General features: G+C 49.3%; 1 protein-coding gene across 2 annotated transcripts in view; it reads left to right on the forward strand.

The window, feature by feature from the left end:
- LOC144888627 (globoside alpha-1,3-N-acetylgalactosaminyltransferase 1-like) overlaps positions 1-24,405 on the forward strand; it is a 100,164-nt gene that overhangs the window by 52,776 nt on the left and 22,983 nt on the right. For both annotated transcript variants that reach the window (XM_078767236.1, XM_078767235.1), the window contains 4 exons: positions 5,744-5,779; positions 17,149-17,181; positions 22,661-22,696; positions 22,990-23,124. In XM_078767236.1, the coding sequence (XP_078623362.1) occupies positions 5,744-5,779; positions 17,149-17,181; positions 22,661-22,696; positions 22,990-23,124 (240 nt within the window). The remainder of the gene's footprint in view (positions 1-5,743; positions 5,780-17,148; positions 17,182-22,660; positions 22,697-22,989; positions 23,125-24,405) is intronic.

The following is a 24,405-nucleotide window of genomic DNA, read 5'->3' on the forward strand; positions in this document are numbered from 1 at the left end:
AATTATGATGTCATAGGTCACGTGGTATGGGCGCCATCTTGGAAAAAACCCCTTCAACTTTGCCCCTCTATATCTCCGAAACGGCTCAATGGAGAAAATTGAGTCATGGCTCGTTCTGAAGAACTCTGTATTGGGACCAAAAAATATGTTTATTTAGGATATTAAAAATGCTAACGTTACGAGGTTAGAATTCGACAAACAGAATCCTTGATGCCACGAATATGATATGTTTTTATGCATGACCGAAGTGAAATAAAATTTAGGGCCAAGAAAATTTTGACGTCAAGCATCACATGGTTCGCCCGCCATATTGTTTTCGTGAAAAACACTAAAACCCCTTTTTCTCCGAAACGGCTAAACAAATTGAGACCAAAAACTTCACATGCGTGACCGCATACCCATGACGAACAAAAGGTTCAGCGATCATGACGTCATAGGTCACATGGTTTGGGAGCTATAGTTTTTTAAGCATAACCTTTAAAACCTACCTCCTCCCTCATTTTGATCATATTGAGTGGAAACTTCACACATGTTCCGCATGTCTGAGTGCTAAAAGGACCTTTTGGAATTTGCGATAGGTCACATGGTTTGGCAGTGATAAATAATTCAATGGATATCTTAAAAACCTTGTATCTACTGAACTGCTTCATTGATCGATGTGAAACTTTACAGTCATGTAGAAGGCGTCAAGTGGAATAAGTCTATAAAATTTCAATATGATTGTTTGTTCGGTTTGGCAGCCATAGATAATTGAAAGGAAATATAATTTTATTTATTTATCTTGAACCGCTTGATTGATCAACATTTAACTTTAACTTCATGTAGTGTCATCAAGTGGAAGAAACAAGTGTTAAAAATTTCAGCATGATTGGTTGTACGGTCTGGAAGGTAGCAGTTGTTATTGTGTGAAGAAGAAGAAACTTTATTTTATCTTCTCCAGCCATGTGACTTTTCGGTGTAGGTTTACAATAAACAACACAACATGCATTTTAAGGCCATTTTCCCTGCTGGAGCGGGGGTTAGCCTTGCGGTCCCCATGACAATCTTCTCCATTTTGCCCTATTTTCTGCATCTCTCCTTATTAACCCCCTTGCCCGCATTTCTTCTTCCACCATCTTCAGCCAAGTCTTTCTCGGTCTTCCCCGTCCTCTACTTCCTTCTACATTCATTTCCATCACTCTTCTCAACCAGTCACTTTCATCCTTCCTCAACACATGACCAAACCATCGCAACCTTCCTGTGCTGTCTTTCCCTCGCGGTCCCTCTGTGCTGTCTTTCCCTCGCGGTCCGCCTGTGCTGTCTTTCCCTTGCGGTCCCCCTGTGCTGTCTTTCCCTCGCGGTCCCCCTGTGCTGTCTTTCCCTCGCGGTCCCCCTGTGCTGTCTTTCCCTCGCGGTCCGCCTGTGCTGTCTTTCCCTTGCGGTCCCCCTGTGCTGTCTTTCCCTCGCGGTCCCCCTGTGCTGTCTTTCCCTCGCGGTCCGCCTGTGCTGTCTTTCCCTCGCGGTCCCCCTGTGCTGTCTTTCCCTCGCGGTCCCCCTGTGCTGTCTTTCCCTCGCAGTCCCCCTGTGCTGTCTTTCCCTCGCGGTCCGCCTGTGCTTTCTTTCCCTCATGGTCCCCTTGTGCTGTCTTTCCCTCGTGGTCCGCCTGCACTGTCTTTCCCTTGCGGTCCCCCTGTGCTGTCTTTCCCTCGTGATACCCCTGTGCTGTCTTTCCCTCGCGGTCCCCCTGTACTGTCTTTCCCTCGTGGTCCCCCTGTGCTGTCTTTCCCTCGCGGTCCCCCTGTGCTGTCTTTCCCTCGCGGTCCGCCTGTGCTGTCTTTCCCTCGCGGTCCCCCTGTGCTGTCTTTCCCTCACGGTCCCCCTGTGCTGTCTTTCCCTCGTGGTCCCCCTGTGCTGTCTTTCCCTCGCGGTCCCCCTGTACTGTCTTTCCCTCGCGGTCCCCCTGTGCTGTCTTTCCCTCGCGGCCCCCCTGTGCTGTCTTTCCCTTGCGGCCCCCCTGTGCTGTCTTTCCCTCGCGGTCCCCCTGTGCTGTCTTTCCCTCGCGGTCCGCCTGTGCTGTCTTTCCCTCGCGGCCCCCCTGTGCTGTCTTTCCCTCGCAGTCCCCCTGTACTGTCTTTCCTTCGCGGTCCCCCTGTACTGTCTTTCCCTCGCGGTCCCCCTGTACTGTCTTTCCCTCACGGTCCCCCTGTGCTGTCTTTCCCTCGCGGTCCCCCTGTGCTGTCTTTCCCTCGTGGTCCCCCTGTACTGTCTTTCCCTCGCGGTCCCCCTGTGCTGTCTTTCCCTCGCGGTCCCACTGTGCTGTCTTTCCCTCGCGGTCCCCCTGTACTGTCTTTCCCTCACGGTCCCCCTGTGCTGTCTTTCCCTCGTGGTCCCCCTGTACTGTCTTTCCCTCGCGGTCCCCCTGTGCTGTCTTTCCCTCGCGGTCCCCCTGTGCTGTCTTTCCCTCGCGGTCCCCCTGTGCTGTCTTTCCCTCGTGGTCCCCCTGTGCTGTCTTTCCCTCGTGGTCCCCCTGTGCTGTCTTTCCCTCGTGGTCCCCCTGTGCTGTCTTTCCCTCGCGGTCCCCCTGGACTGTCTTTCCCTCGCGGTCCCCCTGTACTGTCTTTCTCTCGTGGTCCCCTTGTGCTGTCTTTCCCTCGTGGTCCCCCTGTACTGTCTTTCCCTCGCCGTCCCCCTGTGCTGTCTTTCCCTCGTGGTCCCCCTGTACTGTCTTTCCCTCGTGGTCCCCCTGTGCTGTCTTTCCCTCGTGGTCCCCCTGTACTGTCTTTCCCTTGCGGTCCCCCTGTGCTGTCTTTCCCTCATGGTCCCCCTGTACTGTCTTTCCCTCATGGTCCCCCTGTACTGTCTTTCCCTCGCAGTCCCCCTGTACTGTCTTTCCCTCACGGTCCCCCTGTACTGTCTTTCCCTCGTGGTCCCCCTGTGCTGTCTTTCCCTCGTGGTCCCCCTGTACTGTCTTTCCCTCGCGGTCCCCCTGTATTGTCTTTCCCTTGCAGTCCCCCTGTGCTGTCTTTCCCTCGTGGTCCCCCTGTACTGTCTTTCCCTCATGGTCCCCCTGTACTGTCTTTCCCTCATGGTCCCCCTGTACTGTCTTTCCCTCGTGGTCCCCCTGTGCTGTCTTTCCCTCGTGGTCCCCCTGTGCTGTCTTTCCCTCGCGGTTGTCAGCTCTTTCACGAGCCTCGATTCAGTATACAAAAAAAACCTGTTTCTCTTCACAGCATCAATCACAGGCTCTATTCCCATCATCTTTCACAATTCATCATTTGTCTTCCTCTCTCTCAACGATACTCCACACATCGACCGAACCATTCGCATTTCCACCCTTTCCAGCCTTCGTTGCTGCTCTACATTCATTACCCATGTCTCGCTCCCATAAATCATAACACTTCTCACACATGCAGCATACACCTTTCCCTTCAGCTTCAACGACACTCCTCTCCTCGTCAGCACGCCACTCTGTTCTCAAAACTTCTTCCATGCACATCTCACTCTATCAACCGTTGCCGAGTCTGATCCACCTTCTCCATTCAGCATGTCTCCTAGGTAGCAAAATGTTTTCACACCTTCCAGCTTCACGCCGTCTCCAAGATCCAACTCAACATTTCCTCCATCTGCAGCTCCCTCTGTGCACGCCTTACATTTGAATGTAGCTGCCACACTGGTTAATGACCCTCTCAGACCACTGCATTTTTGATGAACCCACTCAGCGCACATTGTACATTGAATGAAGTTCACTCCGACACCCTTCCTGCACACAGCACATGGCCACTTCACAGTTCTTTGGGGTTGTATGAAAGCAAGGTTGTATCAATGTGGGGTTGTATCAAAGCGTATCCGATGAAAATGGGGTTGTATCAAAGCGAGAGTGTATCAAAGTGGGGTTGTATCAAAGCAAGGTTGTATCAAAGCGGGGTTGTATCAAAGCGTGTCCAAAGAAAGCGGGGTTTTATCATAGCTTGTCCAATGAAAGCGGGAAGGCGGAAGAAACCGGTCATCACTGCCAGCAGTTATGTTAGCCTGCAAACTGTTAACAAGTCTCCTTTCACAACATATGTTGAGAAGTCCCTCACTCTTGATCTTGGACTTAGACAAGTATTTCACTGGATTTTCATTATCGCAGAGTTACATCCTGAATTTAAAATGGATTAATTCAAATTTTTTGTCACCGATCTACACAAAATATTCCATAATGGCATTGTGAAAACATGTTTTTATAATTGTTCACAAAAGAATAAAAAATGAAACACAGAAATATCTCATTCACATAAGTATTCAATCCCCTGAGTCGATACTTCGTAGAAGTGACTTTGGCAGTGGTTATAGCTTCGAGTCTTCTTGGGTATGTCGGTATCGGTTTTGCACATCTGGATTTGAGGAGTTCCTCCCATTGTTCCTTGCAGATTTGCTCAAGCTCTGTCAAGTTGGATGCTTGGGGTCATTGGCCTGTTGGAGCGTAAATCTTCGCCGCAGTCTAAGGTCTTTTGGAGGTTCTTCTCAAGGATTGGCTCCATTCATTTTTCCCTCTATCCTTACAAGTCTCCGGCTCCCGTCCCTGCTGCTGAAAAGCATAGCATCCCCATAGCAAGCTTCACGGTAGGGATGTTTGGTGTTCGATTGGTGATGAGCTGTGCTCGGTTTCCGCCAGACAAAGCACTTTGCATTCAGGCCAAAGAGTTCAATTTTCGTCTCATTAGACCACAGAATCTTTCGCCTCATGCTCTCTGAGTCTTTCACGTGCCTTTTTGCAAAATCCACACGTGCGGTCATGTGCTTTTTCCTCAGGAATAGCTTCCGTCTGACAAATCTCCCATAAAGCCTAGATTTGTGAAGTGCTGCAGAGATCGTTGTCCTTCCAGCAGGCTCTCCCACCTCAGCCAAGGAACTCTGTAGTTCTGTCAGAATGGTCATTGGATTCTTAGTTACCTCCCTGATCAAGGTCCTTCTTGCCAGGTTGCGCAGTTTGGTCGGACGGCCAGCTGTAGAAAGAGTCTGGGTAGTTCCCTATGATCTCTATTTCCTAATGATGGAGCTCTCTGTGCTCTTGGGAACTTTCAACACTTTATAAATGGTTTTATACCCTTCCCCATATCTATGCCTCCTCACAATTCTATCACGGAGTTCCACGGATAGTTCCTTGGACTTCATGGTAGAATTTCTGCTCTGACATGCACTGTCAACTGTGGCATCTTATTTTGAAAGGTGTGTTTCTTTCTAAATAGTGTCCAATCAATTTAATTCACCACAGGTGGACTCCAATCAAGTTGTGGAGACATCTCAAGGATGATCAAAGGAAATTGGATGCACTTGATCTCAATTTGGATTGTCATAGCAAAGGGGTTGAATACTTATTGACTCAAGACATTTAAACTTTTCACTTTTAATGAACTTGTAAAAATGTCCAAAAAAAATTCCATTTTTGACATTATGGGGTATTATTTGCAGATCAGTGACAAAAAAAATCTCAAATTAATCCATTTTAAATTCAGCCTGTAACACAACAAAATATGGAAAAAGTCAAAGGGTGTGAATACTTTCTGAAGCCACTGTACACAGTTGATTAAGGTGGGGAAAGATGTCAGCAAGTGTTATGGTGTAGATAGGGCAATGTGCGCAAGTGTTATGGTGTAGATAGGGCAAGATAACCAAGGGCAATGTGCACATATATTGAGGCTGTGGTGGGGGAAGGTGGGATTAACCAATGCTTTCCTTCAAGAAAAAAAGAAATAATGTGGGTTTTTTTCCCCCATTTCAGATACACATACAAGGAAAATATTTTTCTGACACCTGGGTAAGTAAAATTTGTTCTCCTACTACTCTTTTCTTCCTACTCTAAAGCCCAACATTATTGCCACCTTCTTGTAGGGTCAGACAGGAAAAGTTTTTGGCCCAAGTCTTTCACGAACAAGGTGGCCAGGTTTGATGTTCGATTGAAGGTGATCTGGGCAGGAATTTGTAATTTATTCCAGGGTGCCACTGATAACTTGGCTACTCTTCAGGAAAGACACCGGAGGATCTTTACCATCCACCAACTAATGTGTTAGCAGTCAGGATACACAACTCGATGCACATCCGAGGGACCCAGAAAACATAGGATTAGCATATTTAATTAACTTTCTAGGTTGACTAGAAGCCGAGATAGCGCAAAATATGTATTTTATGGCGGCCATTTTGAAAATCCAAAATGGCGGCCATGCAGGTGTCTGTGCAAATGCCAACATTGATTTTCGGATTCTCCATGCTCTGATGATTCCAAAATTGTACAGATTTGCTAATCTCCCAAAATTTTGAACGAAATTATATTTGTTAACTTGGTGAACCTGACTACATCAACATTGTTCACTGTGACTGGGAATAACTGAGATTTAGATTTCCTGAAGTCAAAAATCATCTATTTAGTCTTTTGGGTGTTCAATTTAAAAGAGAATTTTCACGACACCATGTAACAAAATTTGGGATTGTGTTTCCATAATCCAGTTCACTATTTTTAAGAAAACCGACAATCACATTGTCATCTGCATATTTAAAGATGCTGACGTTGAGTGTGAAATAGAATAAAAAGCAGCGGGGAAAGAACACATCCTCGTGGGGCCCTTGTGTTCATCTGTTCTGATGGAGTATTCTTCACTTGTACCTGCTGAGTCCGATCCTGTAGGAAGTCGCTGATCCATAGCAGGAGAGATGGATTAACGTTCAGGTTTTTGCAGTTTATCGAATAACCTGTTTTGTTGAATGCAGATAGCAAGGTGTTGTTGCACTGCATTCTTCAGGCAAATGGATTCAGGACTAGGTCTTTCACAGATTTTCCTGGTTGATAGGCAAATTGAATTGTGTCTTTGTGATTCACTAGCAGACGAGTAAAAATTTGAGAATTTTCGAATAGTGTAGGCATTTTGTGTTAAAAGTGATTAAACAAGTTTTTTAGGATAATTCGAGGGTGCTGAATTCAAAAATGCTGTTTAACCGGTTCAATTTTGGAGTCTTAATCTTCAAATTGTAAAAAACAAAATGCCCGCCATTTTCAGCATATTTTTTGCCATAACTTGCATTTTAAGCAACATAGAAGGCTCAAAATAGTGGCAATACCCATGTTTGTGATAGAGGATTCCAAATTTACTGTTACCTAAGTTGTAACTCGTTTGGTTTCGCCGCCATGTTGAATTCCAAGATGGCCGCCATATTTTTGGTAATTTCTGGAGTGTATTTTTTTATGTACATCACTTTCACTGGTCAAATGCGCTTTTAATTTCTTTAGAACAAAAAAAATGATATTAAATCATTTCTAAAGTGCATTTAAAAAAGGGGTAAAGTTCCAAAATGGCTGCCTTTTAGTAATTATACTTTATAAATACCGTATAGCTCAATATTGGCATTCTCAAATGTTTACCTGTCTATCTTAGTCTGTTCTGTTTCTGCATTCTAGTTGTCTGTTGTATGCACATGCACATCCTCCTGTGCATGTTAGCCCAGCTTTTCTGCAGCTGCAACGGCCATTTATACATCCTTTGGTACATCCGCATGTTACTATCTCGCGACACGCCTTAGGAATTGGAGATAGCGTCATCAACTTCGGCACCAAGTTCCCATCGATGTATGTCCATCCCATGTCTGTTACTTGGGGGAGTACTAGAGTAGCGATGGTTGCGCGCTTCCAAATAAAAGCCTGGTAATGTGCGCGCCTTATGTGTAGTCTCACTGCATCTGATGTTGGTGGCAGAGTCTCCTGTGGACAACCCTTAGAGAAGAGTATTACACGTGCCTTGTCGCATCTGTCCACATCATCGGGTACCTTGTAAAGACGGCATATGAACTTTTCTGCATCGTTGATTACTTCTTCAGTGATATCTTCTGTGCCTAGATCTGTCAACAATTGGCTGTGTGTTTGAAACACCTTCCAGGCTGTCTTTTTGCCGTGGCCAGCAAGCTGTGACACACTGTCACAACCAGTAATTGCATGGAATGGCAGCAACGCTTCCACTTGGCAAGGTGGCAGTTTCTGGTGGAGTTTGTGGATGGGAATGTATTTTGGCTTCTTAAGAGTTCCTGCCTTCATCCACAGCTGAGTGCATGGCATCTTATCAAAATGAGCAGCTAACAAGACCAGCACGTCAGTGTCATGCACTAAAACCACCACTGTTTCAGCATTTGTGTCGACGCAATGAAGAACAAGTCGTGTGTCCGCCTCCTCATGGTTGGCCTGTAGGGATGATGTGTCCATCTCTGGATCTGAAGATTTCACGTCTGTGATCTGTGCAAATCCTCCAGCCACTACAAGTGTTGTGGGTGCAATAGACACCGCATTTGTCATGAGCTGCTGAGAAAGAAACTCTGCTAGATTTGCCTTATTCTCTCCAAGTGAGAGAAAGTTGGTCCATTTGTCTGGTAGAGGAACGTTTTGGTTTTCTATTACCCGACGTATTGGTCGAGAGGCCCGGGTACGTTTCATTCTGGTTCCAGTCTTGATGGAATCCTGCTGGTATCGGTCGAAAGTTACGTCAACTCTCTCAAATTTTTTTCCCCATGGCAAACACTGAATTCACAAACGCATCTGCATATTCACCAAATGTGGTTATTCCGCTGGGCTTTCCAAGAGCCATCACCAGTGCTTGACCATCAATTACTAAGCAAGTACTTCCAGTTAATGTCACTTGTTCTGGGGTTGAGACATCTTGAATCAACCCATTTGCCAGTCGAGATTTACCGCTACTGCCTGTATGTAGACTCCCATTCATGGCAGCAAGTGAAATTGGCACAGGCATAAGCCTGTGGACCCACGGTAGTAGCGTCGTTGAGACGGCGGTAGTCGCCACACGGGCGCCATCCACCCCCCGGCTTTGGCACGATGTGCAGTGGCGAGGCCCACGCGCTATCGGAGCGCCGCACGATGCCGAGGTGCTCCAACGCGTCGAACTTGGCCTTCGCCATGGCGAGCTTGGCCAGGTCGAGGCGGCGGGCCCTGGCGTAGACCGGCGGGCCCGTAGTGGGTATGTGGTGCTCGATCCCATGCCGCACCGCGACAGCTGAAAACGTCGGCCGCGTGAGGGCCGGGAATTCCGCGAGCAGGCGAGCGAACTCGTTCGCTGCCGGGAGGGCGCACGCCAGTTCGGTCGGCGCGGAGCTGCTCATTGTGCACGCCAGGGAGCTGAAGGTCTCGGCGTGGACAAGGCGACGTCGTTTGACGTCGACCAGCAGCCCGTACGTGCAGAGGAAGTCGGCGCCCAGCAAAGCCACGGGGACGCTGGCGGTAACAAAAGTCCATTGAAAACGCTGGCTGCCGAAGCAGAGGGTGACGACGCGTGGGCCGAAAGTGCGTATGGCCGAGCCATTAGCAGCGACCAAAGAGGGGCCTCAAACGGCGTCCCGCCTGTCCTGCTCGGAGGCGGGTATGACGCTCAGTTGGGCGCCGGTGTCACACAGGAAACGCCGCCCAGACGCTTTGTCCCGAAATGAAGGAGCTGGGCTCCAACGCGAGTTGAAAGAATTGACGCGACCAAAGATGGAAATTCGTCCGAGTAGGTTTAATAAATGTATCACACTCGGGTACTCTGAAAAGCCCGTTTATCGGGCAGCAATATATATACACATTTATGTCGGGAAGTTTGCCCGGCAAAAGCTATACCGGGCATGCCCGGGTATCAAGGGTGAGCCTTGGAAAGGCGAGTCTGGACCTGCCCGGGCGTGTTTGGCTGCGGCCTGGCAAGTCGAGGCTGGGCGTGCCCGGGCGCTCTGGACGAGCACTGGAAAGGCGATAGCGGGCATGCCCGGACGCTCTGGGCGAGCCCTGGAAAGGCGATAGCGGGCATGCCCGGACGCTCTGGGCGAGCCCGGGAAAGACGAGACCGGGCGTGCCCGGGAGGTTCGGGCGTGCCTGGGAACATTGAGTCCGGGCATGCCCGGGAGAGGCGCGTCTGGCCGTGTTCTGGCCGGTGCAAGGCGATTGTGTGCATCCAGCGGTAACCGCTACACACGCCCCTCCAGAATCGACCTGCACTGGCAGGGTCAATTTAAGGGGGGTCCGGATGACCTGGCCGAAGCGACCCCTGGAGGGTCGTGGGGAGGGGTCCGACGTGGTGGTGGGTGGTCGAGCGGGGGGAACTGTGGACGGGGGGCGGCCTCGCCACGGAGGAAGGGCCAACTGTGGTGGTCGGTCGACGTCCATGTGCGCCGGTTTGAGGCGGTCCACAGAAATCCGGTCCGGCCGGCCGCCGAAGTCGACGATGAAAGACTTGTCGCCCCGTCGCAGGACCCGGAAGGGCCCGTCGTACGGCGGCCGGAGTGGCCCCCGGTGCGCGTCATGACGCACAAAGACGTACTCCGCTGTGCGAAGCGCCGGGGGGACGTAGGACTGGGGGCCACCGTGGCGGGACGTCGGCACGGGGGCAAATCATTGGGCGGCCTCCTGGAGGTCCGAGCGCTGGCGAGCGGCGGACCAGGGACTGGTAGCGTCGGGCACGAATTCGCCCGGGACGCGGAGCGGCTGGCCGTAGACGAGCTCGGCAGCGGACACCTGGAGGTTTTCCTTGGGGGCCGTGCGAAGGCCCAAAAGGACCCACGGCAGCCGGTCGGCCCAACCGTCATCCTGAAGGCCGGCCATGAGTGCGGCCTTCATGGAGCGGTGAAACCGCTCGCACAACCCATTGGCTTGGGGGTGGTAGGCCGTGGTGCGGTGCAGCGTGACCCCCAACGAACGGGCGACCGCGCCCCAAAGCTCAGACGTGAACTGTGGGCCACGGTCGGACGAGATGTCCGCTGGTGCGCCGAAGCGCGCGACCCAGGTGGCGATGAACGCCTGCGCCACGTCGGCGGTGGTGGTGGAGGTGAGGGGCACGGCCTCCGGCCACCTGGTGGTCCTGTCCACCATGGTGAGCAGGTGGGTGAACCCCCGCGAGGGGGGCAGGGGACCCACCAGGTCCACGTGGACGTGGTCGAAACGCTGTTCAGGCACGGCGAAAGGTGCCAGCGGGGCCTGGGTGTGGCAATGGACCTTGGCTCGCTGGCAGGCCGTGCAGGCGTTGGCCCAGTCGCGGATGTTTCGTCGAAGGCCGTGCCAGACGAAACGCGCCGACACCAGCTTCTGAGAAGCTTTCCGGCCCGGGTGAGAAAGGCCGTGGATGGAGGCGAAGATGCGGCGCTGCCAGGAAACGGGCACGATGGGGCGAGGCTGGCCCTGGGAGACGTCGCAGAGCAGGACGGTGCCCGCGAAGGGGATGTCGGCCAGGCAGAGGCCCGTGTCCGCCGCGCGGAGTGCCTGCACCGAGGCGTCGGTGGTCTGGTCGGCCGCCATGAGCGCGAAGTCCACGCCGAGGTGGACCGCGTTCGCGCTGGCCCGCGAAAGGCAGTCGGCCACGGCGTTGTCTTTGCCGGCGACGTGCTGGATGTCCGTGGTGAACTCCGACACGGCGGAGAGGTGGCGCTGCTGGCGGGCCGACCACGGCTCCGTGACCTTAGCCATTGCGTAGACCAACGGCTTGTGGTCGACGAAAGCCGTGAACGGGCGGCCCTCCAGGAGGTGTCGGAAATGGCGAACGGCCAGGAATAGCCCGAGCAGCTCGCGGTCGAACGTGCTGTAGTTTAACTCGTTTGGCCGGAGTTGCTGGCTGAAAAAAGCGAGTGGCTGCCAAACCCCGTCCACCCATTGCTCATGGACGGCGCCCACCGCGTAGTTGGAGGCGTCCGTAGTGAGGGCGATGGGCGCGTTGAGCACCGGGTGAGCCAGCAGCGTTGCGTCGGCGAGGGCCCGTTTGGCGCTGGCGAAGGCCGCGTCCATGGCCGCGGACCAAACAATGTCATGCTTGGCCGGCTTGCCCCGGAGGGCCTCGTAAAGGGGCCGCATGAGCTGAGCAGCGCGGGGCACGAATCGGTGATAAAAATTCACCATGCCGAGGAACTCTTGGAGGGCCTTGATGGAACGGGGACGCGGGAACGTGGTGATGGCCTCGACCTTGGTCGGCAGCGGCACGGCCCCGGTCTTGGTGATGCGGTGGCCCAAAAAGTCAACGGTCGTCGCGCCGAAGTGGCATTTGACCGGGTTGACAATTAAGCCGTGCTCGCTGAGGCGACCGAACAGTGTTCGGAGGTGGAGGAGGTGCTCGGCGCGGGACGTGCTGGCGACGAGGATGTCGTCCAGATAGACGAAAAGAAACGGCAGGTCGCGCAGCACGCCGTCCATCAAGCGCTGGAACGCCTGGGCCGCGTTCTTGAGGCCAAACGGCATCCGCAAAAATTCGAACAGGCCGAACGGCGTGATGACGGCCGTCTTCGGGACGTTGGCCGCCCGGACAGGTACCTGGTGGTAGCCCCGTATCAGGTCAATTTTCGAAAAGATGACCCGTCCCGCCAAATGGGCGGAAAAGTCCTGAATATGCGGGATCGGGTACCTGTCGGGGGTGGTAGCGTCATTGAGACGGCGGTAGTCGCCACACGGGCGCCATCCACCCCCTGGCTTTGGCACGATGTGCAGTGGCGAGGCCCACGTGCTATCGGAGCGCCGCACGATGCCGAGGTGCTCCAACGCGTCGAATTCGGCCTTCGCCACGGCGAGCTTGGCTGGGTCGAGGCGGCGGTCCCTGGCGTAGACCGGCGGGCCCGTAGTGGGTATGTGGTGCTCGATCCCGTGCCGCACCGCGACGGTCGAAAACGTCGGCCGCGTGAGGGCCGGGAATTCCACGAGCAGGCGAGCGAACTCGTTCGTTGCCGGGAGTGCGCACGCCAGTTCGGTCGGCGTGGAGCTGCTCATTGTGCACGCCAGGGAGCTGAAGGTCTCGGCGTGGACAAGGCGACGTCGTTTGACGTCGACCAGCAGCCCGTGCGCGCAGAGGAAGTTGGCGCCAAGCAAAGCCACGGGGACGCTGGCGGTAACAAAAGTCCATTGAAAGCGCTGGCTGCCGAAGCAGAGGGTGACGACGCGTGGGCCGAAAGTGCGTATGGCCGAGCCATTAGCAGCGACCAAAGAGGGGCCGCAAACTGCGTCCAGCCTGTCCTGCTCGGAGGCGGGTATGACACTCAGTTGTGCGCCGGTGTCGCACAGGAAACGCCGCCCAGACGCTTTGTCCCGAATAAACAGCAAGTTGCCCGAGTGTCCGGCGCTCATGGCTGAGAATGAACGCCGGCCCGGCCGTTTCCCGACCTGCCGAAAGTGCACGGGGGCCGGCACGTCTGAGCATTGTGTCCGAACCTGGCGTGGTAATAACACCATGCCCGGTCAGGTGGAGGCCCCGGCCGTCGTGTCGGAAGCGGGCGGTGCGGCGTGGTGGCCGCCAGTTGCACCGGCAGTTCGGCCTCCAACCGCGCAGGGCGCTCGGGCGTCGTGGGCGTCGCCTCGGACGGCGGCGGGCTCCAGGTAACCGCGCCGATGTGCTGGCCCGCTGAGGAGATCTTATCGGCTTCCCTGGCGAGGGAGCGGGAATCCGTGATCAACGTGCCAGCCAGGGCGAGACGTACCGGGTGAGGCAGCTGGCGAAGGAACAGCTCGCGGAACAGAAAATCCGGAGAGTGCTCACCGAGCAACGAGAGCATATAGTCCATGCGCTCGGATGGGCGCGTGTCGCCGAGCTCGGGCAGGTCAAGCAGGCGCCGTGCGCGTGCTGCCGGTGAGAGGGCGAAAGCGTCGAGGAGGAGTGTCTTCAGCGCGTCGTATTTGTCAGCAGCCGGCGGGTGCTGGAGGAGGCTCAAGGCGCGGGCCGCGGTGGCGGAACCGAGCGCCGCCACAACATGGTGGAAGCGGGTGTCGTCCGCGGTGATGCCTCGCAGGGCGAACTGAGGGTCCGCCTGAGCGAACCAAACAGCCGCGTGAGCCTCCCAGAAGGTAGGCAGTTTAAGCGTCACTGCCGTATCCATGTCGGTAGGTCACCAATGAAGGAGCTGGGCTCCAACGCGAGTTGAAAGAATTGACGCGACCAAAGATGGAAATTCGTCCGAGTAGGTTTAATAAATGTATCACACTCGGGTACTCTGAAAAGCCCGTTTATCGGGCAGCAATATATATACACATTTATGTCGGGAAGTTTGCCCGGCAAAAGCTATACCGGGCATGCCCGGGTATCAAGGGCGAGCCTTGGAAAGGCGAGTCTGGACCTGCCCGGGCGTGTTTGGCTGCGGCCTGGCAAGTTGAGGCTGGGCGTGCCCGGGCGCTCTGGACGAGCACTGGAAAGGCGATAGCGGGCATGCCCGGACGCTGTGGGCGAGCCCTGGAAAGGCGATAGCGGGCATGCCCGGACGCTCTGGGCGAGCCCTGGAAAGGCGATAGCGGGCATGCCCGGACGCTCAGGGCGAGCCCTGGAAAGGCGATAGCGGGCATGCCCGGACGCTCTGGGCGAGCCCTGGAAAGGCGAGAGCGGGCATGCCCGGGAAAGACGAGACCGGGCGTGCCCGGGAGGTTCGGGCGTGCCCGGGAACAATGAGTCTGGGCATGCCCGGGAGAGGCGCGTCTGGCCGTGTTCTGGCGGGTGCAAGGCGATTGTGTGCATCCAGCGGTAACCGCTACAACTTGTTCTGGGGTTGAGACATCTTGAATCAACCCATTTGCCAGTCGAGATTTACCGCTACTGCCTGTATGTAGACTCCCATTCATGGCAGCAAGTGAAATTGGCACAGGCATAAGCTCATACTGCAGAATCAGGTCCAGGTTTATCACACGCCCTGCTTTGGAAGCTGTCACAAGTCGCTGTAGAATGTTTCTATCTGCCTTGATGGTCGTTTCTTTGCCTTTGCTTTCTTTGCAGTCTACAGCATACAGAGACGAGAAAGTCTGTGCTTTGTTCCTATGTAAAGCGGCATTGAAATTGATATGACATGTGCCATCAGGAGGCTGAAGAAGGCGCTGATCAACAAACTCATCCAGCTGCACCTGTCCAAGTTTTTCTGCATTAAGCAAAGAATGTTGAATGTTCTCTGATGCCAAATCCTTGGTAGCAATATTCTGCAGTACAGAAGATGACATTCCCTCGCTGAATACATCGAATCGTCGGAAAGCTGAGACGACTTTCTCCTCATCAAGGTTGTCACGCCCTTTCCTGGAAGGTGTAAGCTCGTTGTACACATACTCACTTTCCTCCCCTTCGATCATCAGCATTTGTCTAGTTTTACTCGATATGCAAGTTCTCAAGTTATATGATAGTGCCCATCTGCCTAATGCAGAGATACTTCTTGTGATGCCCACAATGCCACCGCTCTTCTTTCCAGTGCCATTCAGCCATTCTTGGCTATGATCAGGTGATACTTGATTGAATTTCCGGCTGGACTCCTTTACAACAAAATTTCCTGCCTGGAATTCCTGAAGGACTTCTGGTGGAAGGCAGTTCATTTCTGCCAGGTAAATGGTTCCCCATCTAGCATAATGAGTGTGGTCATACCTAAAGAAGAAAGGTAGCATCCTCCTGAAGGCATACATGTGGAGGTCCCAGACACCATCACGCTGTGCTCTGATGAAAAGCAAAAGAATGCTGACCATGTCCATATATTGCCACCAGAACTGAGAATTTGGATTGTCTTCCTGTAGTTTGTGACTAAAGGTATCCATGTGATTACGGAAGTCCTCTGTAGAGAATGTATCCAGCAGCTCTGCAAAATCATAGTCGTTGGATTGCAAAGTGCTCTGCAGTTGTTCCTTCAACTCTTTATCATGCTCGTCTAAGTAACTGTAGAGTCTTGATGATCTTGATGATCAATATGGCGGCCATCTTGGAATTCAACATGGCGGCGAAACCAAACTAGTTACAACTTAGGTAACAGTAAATTTGGAACCCTCAGTATCACAAACATGGGTATTGCCACTATTTTGAGCCTTCTATGTTGCTTAAAATCAAGTTATGGCAAAAAATATGCTGAAAATGGCGGGCATTTTGTTTTTTACAATTTGAAGGTTAAGACTCCAAAATTGAACCGGTTAAACAGCATTTTTGAATTCAACACCCTCGAATTATCCTACAAAACTTGTTTAACCACTTTTAACACGAAATGCTTCCAACATTTTATATAAGCACAAATTCTCAAATTTTTACTTGTATATAGTGAGAAGAAATCTCGTGATAATTCACCACGAGCACTTCATTATCAATGAGGTTAATGCAATCGACCAGAAGTCATTGAATTGAGAGGGCCGTGCTCGCTTGGGGGCCATGACAACAATAGCAGATATCCAGCTCCATGGGATTGAATGTAAATCCACTGACTGCTGGAAGAGAACAGAGTAGGGCACTGCCAGCTGTTTGGAGCATACTTTAAGGATCCGGCCGCATATCTGATCTGGATCGACTGCTTTGCGAAGATTTAAATTATTAAACAGTTTTTACCCTGAGTTGACTTGGATGACTAAACACTGGCCTTCTGTTTCATATAGAGTTATAGACCATAACACTGTGCTGAGACCAAATCATTAAAATCATTCGAGTCAAAGAGGCTGTAAAATTGATTAAATCAATTTATCAACATTGCGTTTCTTAAATGAAGGAAAGAATCGTGTTTTGTCGGTGTGAATTTGGGCAAGGCTGCAGGTATATGTGCTTAGATGTTACCGGATCAGCAAGCAGATGGAGAAAATGCAGATCGTATGTAATCGGCAGCGATGAGTCACTCAGACCATCAAAACTCCAGCAAACCAGTAGGAGCACGAACATTGCAGCACACCATATTACAAATGATGCTGGGAGATTTAAGAATCATGTTGAACAAACTGACTCTGATTTGTGCAATTTTAAACAAACAGCATAACGAAAAATAAACATACGTCTACGAGCTTTGAGTAATGTCGACTGGTCTCTGCAGAAGAGCACCCCATAGTGAGTGGTGAGTTGTGGATATAAGTGAGCTGTGTCTGTCTCTGTTTATCACGTTGCTCTCTCCGCTCTTCCTGCTCCATGATTAGTCACAAAACATAGTTGGCATAATTATTCATCTCCTCAATATTCCATGTTGTATCTAAATTTACTTCCAACTACTCTATTTATTCCGTTCATCATAGACAAAAGTAGATGCTTGTAAAAGTACTCACCATGCCGGATGATGTCATGGCATTCCATACTTGCATGCATCTTTCTGCTGAAGAAGACTGTTCTAGCTTTTCTATCTCTTCCAGTCTGTATCCAAAAAAAGAGACAACAGAACTTTATACATGACGAACATCCTGTGAAGCAAAGTAATGAAAGAACATTGTTTCTGTTTCAGATTTGGTGTTGAGATCAAATCGCTGAAACCTGTGTAAGTGAAACTTCTATGATCGATCATTTTGCAAGTGAAATTGTAACGAATTGACGAAATGCTCGTTATGCTTTGACTGGTCATCTTACTGGTTTTCATATACAAGATTAATTGTGACGAAGTAGATTGCAAAGAGTAAGATTTTGTGAAGGAAGGGTGGAGGGAGTGTAGTTACCGATGAAGGAAGCTTCGGGATAAATAAATATATAAAAAATACAAGGACTGAGGACTTAAGAGTAGTTGGATGAGTTGGAATCATAAATTCTGCAACATCATGCACGCACTACTGTATATGATCTGACACAACAAATCTAGTCTGAACTTGCTCGAAATATTTTTTGAGATATCACGGGATGGGGGGGGGGGGGGGGGTGGGGAGGGGATTGGTAGAGGTATAAAACACATGGACACTGCGAGGACTTCAAGGCAAAAAGTGGATCTGCGGTGAAATTAACGGGGGTAGAAAAGATCAAGGTTTTGAATGGGAGAAGATAAGAGATTGTGCTGAACAACTGTTTTAAAGACCTGGAGGGAGGAGTGGGATTGAAGAGAGTGAGGGAGTTTGTTCCAGAGGTGGGAGAAAAGAGGAATGAAGGAGTGAAGATGAGCAGAGTCTTGATTTTGGCAATTTCACCATAAGAGGGTTGCTGGCAGATCTTGTGCGACCTGTAGGAATATTTGGGGTACAGAGCACAGATAGAGCTGGAGGAGCTAGGCCGGATAGGAGTCGGTAGAAGACAGAAAGACCACCGACCTGCCTGCGGTGAGTGAGTGAAAGGCCCTCGGAGTTAGCTTCATCGCGGGAGATTCCAATGATTCTGAAAGCTTTGGTTTCATCAGCGTGAAGACGAGCTAGGTGTGAGGCAGGAGCACCAGCCCAGAGGGGAGAGCAGTATTCCATTGAGCTGCGGATGAAAGCCTTGTATGTGGTGAGGAGCTCAGGTGTGCCAAGGAAGGACCTCACACGACGGAGGATGTCCAGTCGGCGACTGGCTTTGGAGGCCAGCTTGGAAATGTGGTTTTCCCAGGAAAGATCATGGCAGATAGTGAGACCCAAAGCTTGAGTGACAGAACTTATTGGAGAGGATTGTTGAGAAAGTAGATGTGAGGGTTGTCCAGACGGTCTTTTCGGAGAGACATAGTGATAGTGTGAGATTTGTCAGGATTGAAAGTCATGTTCCACTTGCTTGACCAGTCTGTGATTTTGTCCAGGTCTGCAGAGAGTGAGGAGGCTGCAGACTGCCGATCTGAGGGATGAGGTATGAAGCAGCAGAGAGTGGAGTTATCAGGAAAGAGATAGGATTTTCCAGAGAGTCAGAGAGATCATTGATGAAGACCAGAAAAAAAGCACAGGGCCCAGAACACTTGGGGAACTCCAGCCTTACAAGGAAGGGGAGATGAGAGAAATCCATTCAGGGCCACACGTTGACTACGACCAGAGAGGAAGTCCGCAAGCCATGCGTGGAGATTTCCATGGATACCATAGGAGGAGAGTTTGGTGAGCAGAGCGGGGTGCCAGACCATATCGAAGGCACGTGATATGTCAAGGGAGTCAGCTCTAATTTCCTGTTTGACATTGAGGACCTCCATCCAATGTCCAGAGTAGAGTGACCTGGTCTAAATCCAAATTGATGATCAGAGATCAAGCCATTGGAGAAGAGGAAGGATTTGATATCCGAAGCAATGATGGATTTCATGACTTTGCTGTTAATTGGGAGCAGGCTGATTGTTCTGTAATTGCCAGGATCTGTTTTTGCACCTTTTTGTGTAAAGTGGTAATGTTGGCTGATTGCCAAGCTGATGGTAGATGACCTTGAGCAAAAGAGAGGGCGAAGAGAGCAGAGAGGGTGAGATAGAGCGGCAGAGCAGGATTTTAGGACCCGTGGGCTGATGCCGTCTGGTCCAGTTGCAGAATCAGAGTCGAGGTTTGACAAAAACTTCTCCACCTTGTCAGGAGAGAAGGACACAGAGTCCAGGTCTCCTTGCCCCATTTATGTATGACACTGGGGATTTAAAATGTTTCCTCGGAATAATGTCTTTTTCGCACTGCGATACTGTGACCCTTCAAGGTTTTGTTAATTACCTCCGCCACCAAAGGTGGATGGAGATTAAGTTTTCACCTCTGTCTGTTTGTCAGTTTTTCTGTCCGTTTGTCTGTGAACAAAATATCTCAAAAAGTTGTGGACGGATTCAGTCGAGATTTGGCAGAGATGTAGCGTATGTGACAAGGACGAAATCATTAGATTTTGGTGAAGATCTGGATTAGGATCCGGCTACTAGAATTTAAAAGTGATTCTTCACCATTGGGAGATTGGGCCAAAAAGGATACATAGCAGGATATCTCAAAAAGTTGTGGACGGATTTGGACGAAACTTGGTGGACCGGTTGTGTGTGTGACAAGGAAGAATCGGTTCAATTTTGGTGAAGATCCGGATCTGGCTCGTAGAATATTTAAAGTGATTCTTCACCATTGAGTGATATGTCCAACCAGGTGGAGGTATATGCTCCCTACTGAGTGCCGTTCTAGTTGTTCATGTGAGTGTCTATTCATTACCATGTAGGAAGACAAAAGAGGCAGTTATGCCATTGCTGATGTGTTTGCGTTTGTTCCTTCCCTTCCACCTACTTTGCACATGCTCATGGCCAATTGGCAGCTGGACCTCGAACCGAATGGTGTAACCTCAATAAACCTCCGTGTGAGAACCGAACCTCTTCATTTATTATTGGCGTTAGGGTTTTGTAATACCACGTGAGATTTTAAAACAAATCATGTCACAGTGTAAAGGGGATTTGTATTAGTACAGAAAGTGGTCGGATTTTCTTTACGACAAAAAAATTAACAAATTAGAGCATAACTAAGGAGCTAAATTGAAGATTTTAATAACTATTTATGGAGTTATGGCAAAATTGTTCACTTTTTGATCGAAGCATAAAATCATGTCCGAAATTTTAAGAAATCAGTAATTATTATAACTGAGTGTATTTGTTTATCTATATCCAAGAAAGGCTGACATTCCTCCTCCATATTTACACAAGAAAATACAAAAAGGGAATTAATTAGTTGGCAGTCTGAGGAAATTCCCAAGAGATATTTTTTTACTTCTTTTAGATGGTATTTGAACAACAAAACGTATATATATAGAGCAATACATGTGGTATATGTGGATAGTACATGTGGATGTTTTGTCAAGTTGCAAAATGCTTCAGCTTTGTTCCCATTTGTCATTTCATTGTTGTGATTGCAAACAAACAGAATTGGGAGAAACAGCGTGAATAAAGTACAGACTTGGCATTTAATATGGAATTTTTTTTTGTGGGGGTGAACTTACTTTTCAAGATGTCTTAGAACCAAAAGTTCATTGGAATTATGTTGAAATTATTCTAGATTTTGTTAATGTGACCTTTAAAAGAAACAAAAACCACATTTGACATTTCGAAACAATAAATTGATCCTTGAAAGTGATGTAAACTGATATCGAACTCAATTCATGGACAGTACTGTGTTAAACTTCTGTACGTTTTCCAGAAGTACCTCTTTATTTTGCACATTCGCCAAAATTTTTTTTAACAAAAACAAAAGTTAAATTACGACTGGGATTACGGACAGTAAAATTACAGTTCAGTACTTCGTGTAACCCCCACGAGCATTCAGGAGAGCACGTACACGTTGAGGCATGCTGTTCACGAGATTTGCCAAGGTTTGGACAGGAATCGCTTGCCATGCAGTGACAATAGCCTGCTGCAATTCACGCACAGAGGTCGGCTGCTGGTCCAAGTGGTCGATTTGACGCGTTAATTCTGCCCACAAGTTCTCTATCGGATTCGTATCCGGGGACATGGCAGGCCACTCCATATGCTCTACACCACGGTCAGCAAGAAAGTGTTGGATCATGCGAGCACGATGAGGCCGTGCATTGTCATCTTGGAAGACAAAGTTTCCTCGAAAGGCTGCATGAGCAAATGGAAGCAATGTTTCTTCCAGAATGGCCCTGTACTTGAACTGGTTCAGGTTTCCATTCAGAACAACCAGGTCAGTTTTTCCCCCTGCATGAAAAGCAGCCCAAACGGTCACCCCACCACCTCCAGCTTGGACTCTTGGCACTATACAATCTTTGTTGTAGGCTTCATACACTTGCCTGCGCACTCGGACGCGGCCATCTTGACGATAGACCAGAAATCTAGACTCGTCACTGAAGATCACGTGATTCCAGTGTCCTGGCTGCCATTGACGGTGCTCTCTGGCCCACTGCAATCGGCGCTGGCGGTGTTGTCTGGTCAGGCGTGGCTTTCTCAGGGAATGCCTGGCACGATAGCCTCTTTGAACCAGTCGTTTGTTGACTAGCCTTCTGGATACAGGCACATTTGTCAGTTGCTGCCACTCAGCCCTAAGCCGATTAGCTGACTTGGTACGGCCATTGCAGACTAACCGGTGCAGCTGGCGATCATCTCTCCTTGTGGTTCTGCGTGGACGTCCTGGCCTCGGTATTGGAGTAGGGACACCCCTCTGAGCATTTCGTTTCAGGATCTTTGACACCTGACCTTGAGTGATGCCATACTGCCGAGCAATAGCACGCTGTTTCATGCCAGAATTTCGTAAAGCCACCACTCCATGACAAACAGCATTGTCGAGTTGACGGACCATCTCCAGAGGAAGCGGCAATAACTTTTGGAGACGTGCAGCAGTTGTTTTCCACTAATACAGAACGCAACAACCCTTGTATACCCGACTGTGAAGCCAATCATCAAATGCACCTGTCCGCACATTTTGCCACGCCACCTGTGATATAATCCTGTTGTTGACTTCTTGCTGCGACAGACAATCAGTGACATGGTTCTTTTAACAAATAAATCACCAAAGTGTAAAAGAAACTCACCCGATTGATATACTGAGTTAAGAAAGTAAACCCAAGTCAAGAAAAAAAATAATTCCATATTAAATGCCAAGTCTGTATTAGCGCTGCTTTTACTTGTTCTTATACTTATACTTATACTGTTCTTATACTCTTCTTCTTCTTCAAAACATGATAGGAGAAACTTAGCTACTGATGAGATTGGCAAAAGAACATCAACATAACGATCTGCTGATCTCGTTTTTCTCTGTGTTCTAGCCACAATCATCCCCTTGATTATGTTTTTCTGAATCCATCATGAAATGTCCAAATGTTTTATTTCGGGTGCAGAATGTTTTCTGGATCGATTTTGATAAACACAGCTGCTGCTGCTTTATTAGTATGGATATCACTTTGACATTGTGTATTCTGCAAAAAAAATCACTGCCGTGTTTTTTATTACCTCCAAAAACACAAAGGAAAAAAAAACAACTAAACACTTCATCCGTCAAACATGGAAAAATAGCACAATTTAATAATTTATTGATTGCTTGAGGGGCATCTACAGTACATACTATGTGAGTCGAATTACAAGTTTGCTGTGAAATCAAGATATAAGCCTCAGTTGTTTTTCCTTTTTATTCCTGTAGGTTCAACATGGACGAATTTACAGCAGCTAAACCAAAGTAGGTGAAGGTTATTTTGGCGCATCACTAATTTTATTAAGAGTGACATTAATTTCATTTTGTGTTTAAGGGAATGTTTCATTCATTTTGAGTTTTTCTCTTTCTAACAACAATGTTGATGAATCAAATATCTCTCGTGTAACTTATAAACACATTTAGAGCCCACAAGTTTAAAATGCAGCTTACCAAAGTTAAAAAAACAAACCCTTCACTGTGCTGTTGTAATCCAAACTGTGGGTTGTCATCTCATGGGTGGAAATGGCTATCCAAGTCTGTCTTGTTTTTCCTGGCAGTCGAATGGATGTTCTTACACTGACTCCTTGGATGGCTCCCATTGTGTGGGATGGCACGTTTGATCCCGCTGTTGTTCACGCCCTTCACCCTCCGGACAATCTCACCATAGTCCTCGCTGTGTTCGTCGTCGGAGAGTAAGATTACCAGTGCACCCGAAAGTAGCACTCGGTTGTTATCTTATTTTATATAAATATAATATGCTTATGAGGGTACCAAGCCTTATAGGCAGGTGCCCTATTGATTTTATTCTCTTTGTTATTAGTGTACCAAGCCTAAGCAGCCTGGTAACCATTTCTTTTTCAGGGTTCCAAGCATTCCATGCTGGGAAAGTTATGGTTTTTATTCACATTATTTTCTTTCACGCTTTACATTCATTTTCTCGGCAAACGTTGGTCCGATTGCAACAAATGTTTCACCATTCTATATGTCGACTCACGTAGGTTTTTTTTAGTGATAGTTATGATGTCAGAGGTGTTGGGCTAGCGTAGAGGTGTTGGGCTAGCCTGGTGTTGGGCTAGCGGCTAGGGTGCCAGCTTGGGATCCTAGGATCCTGGGTTCGAATCCCGGCCGATCGCTGAATTAACGCCAGGGGAGTTGACTCAGCCTGTCATCCTTCCGAGGTCGGCTAATTGAGTACCAGTTCACTGGTAATTCCCTGTGTGTCGTAAAAAAGGCGACAAACAGGGTTGGCGGCAGGAAGGGCAACCGGCTGTAAAACATTGCTTCAAAAAGGGGACCACAAAACAACAACAACCACGGCCCCCGAAAAAGGCCAACCCCCGCTTTGCGGGGAAAAATGGCCTCTAAACGGTGGTTATGATGTCAGAGGTCACATGGTACGGTGCCATCTTGGAAAAAATGAAAAACTTTGGACCTCTATATCTCCAAAACTACCCCCATGGAAAAAATTGAAACATGGCTCATTGTCAAGTACTCTGAATGGGGAATACGTGTTGTTAACCACGACGTCATTGGTGCCTTCATTATGACGTCATAATTCGACAAGCACAATGCTTAATCTGATCAGTTCGAAATTTCTTGAGCATGATCTATGCAACAATTATATTGGAGAATGTAAATTTATGACATCATAGGTCACGTGGTTCGGCAGCCATGTTGGATTGAAAACTAAAACGTTTAAAATCTTCTTCTCCAGAACGGCTGACCAAATCAATGCAAAACTTCATGCACATGATCTTTTCTACTTGGGGAATATAGGCTGGAAATTTTAACCTCATCGGTCACATGGTCTGACAGGTATGATTTTTTTGAAGGCAACCTTTAAAAATCCTCCTCTCCAGAACAGCCGGATCAATCGAGTGGAAACCTCACACACATGTTCCCCAAATCTTGGGGATACCAGAGTTCACAAATAAATCATAGGTCACATGGTCTGGCAGCCATGCTAGATCAAA

This window comes from Myxine glutinosa, chromosome 13 (assembly GCF_964187855.1).
Source record: "Myxine glutinosa chromosome 13, kmMyxGlut1.1, whole genome shotgun sequence".
Classification (NCBI taxonomy): domain Eukaryota; kingdom Metazoa; phylum Chordata; class Myxini; order Myxiniformes; family Myxinidae; genus Myxine; species Myxine glutinosa.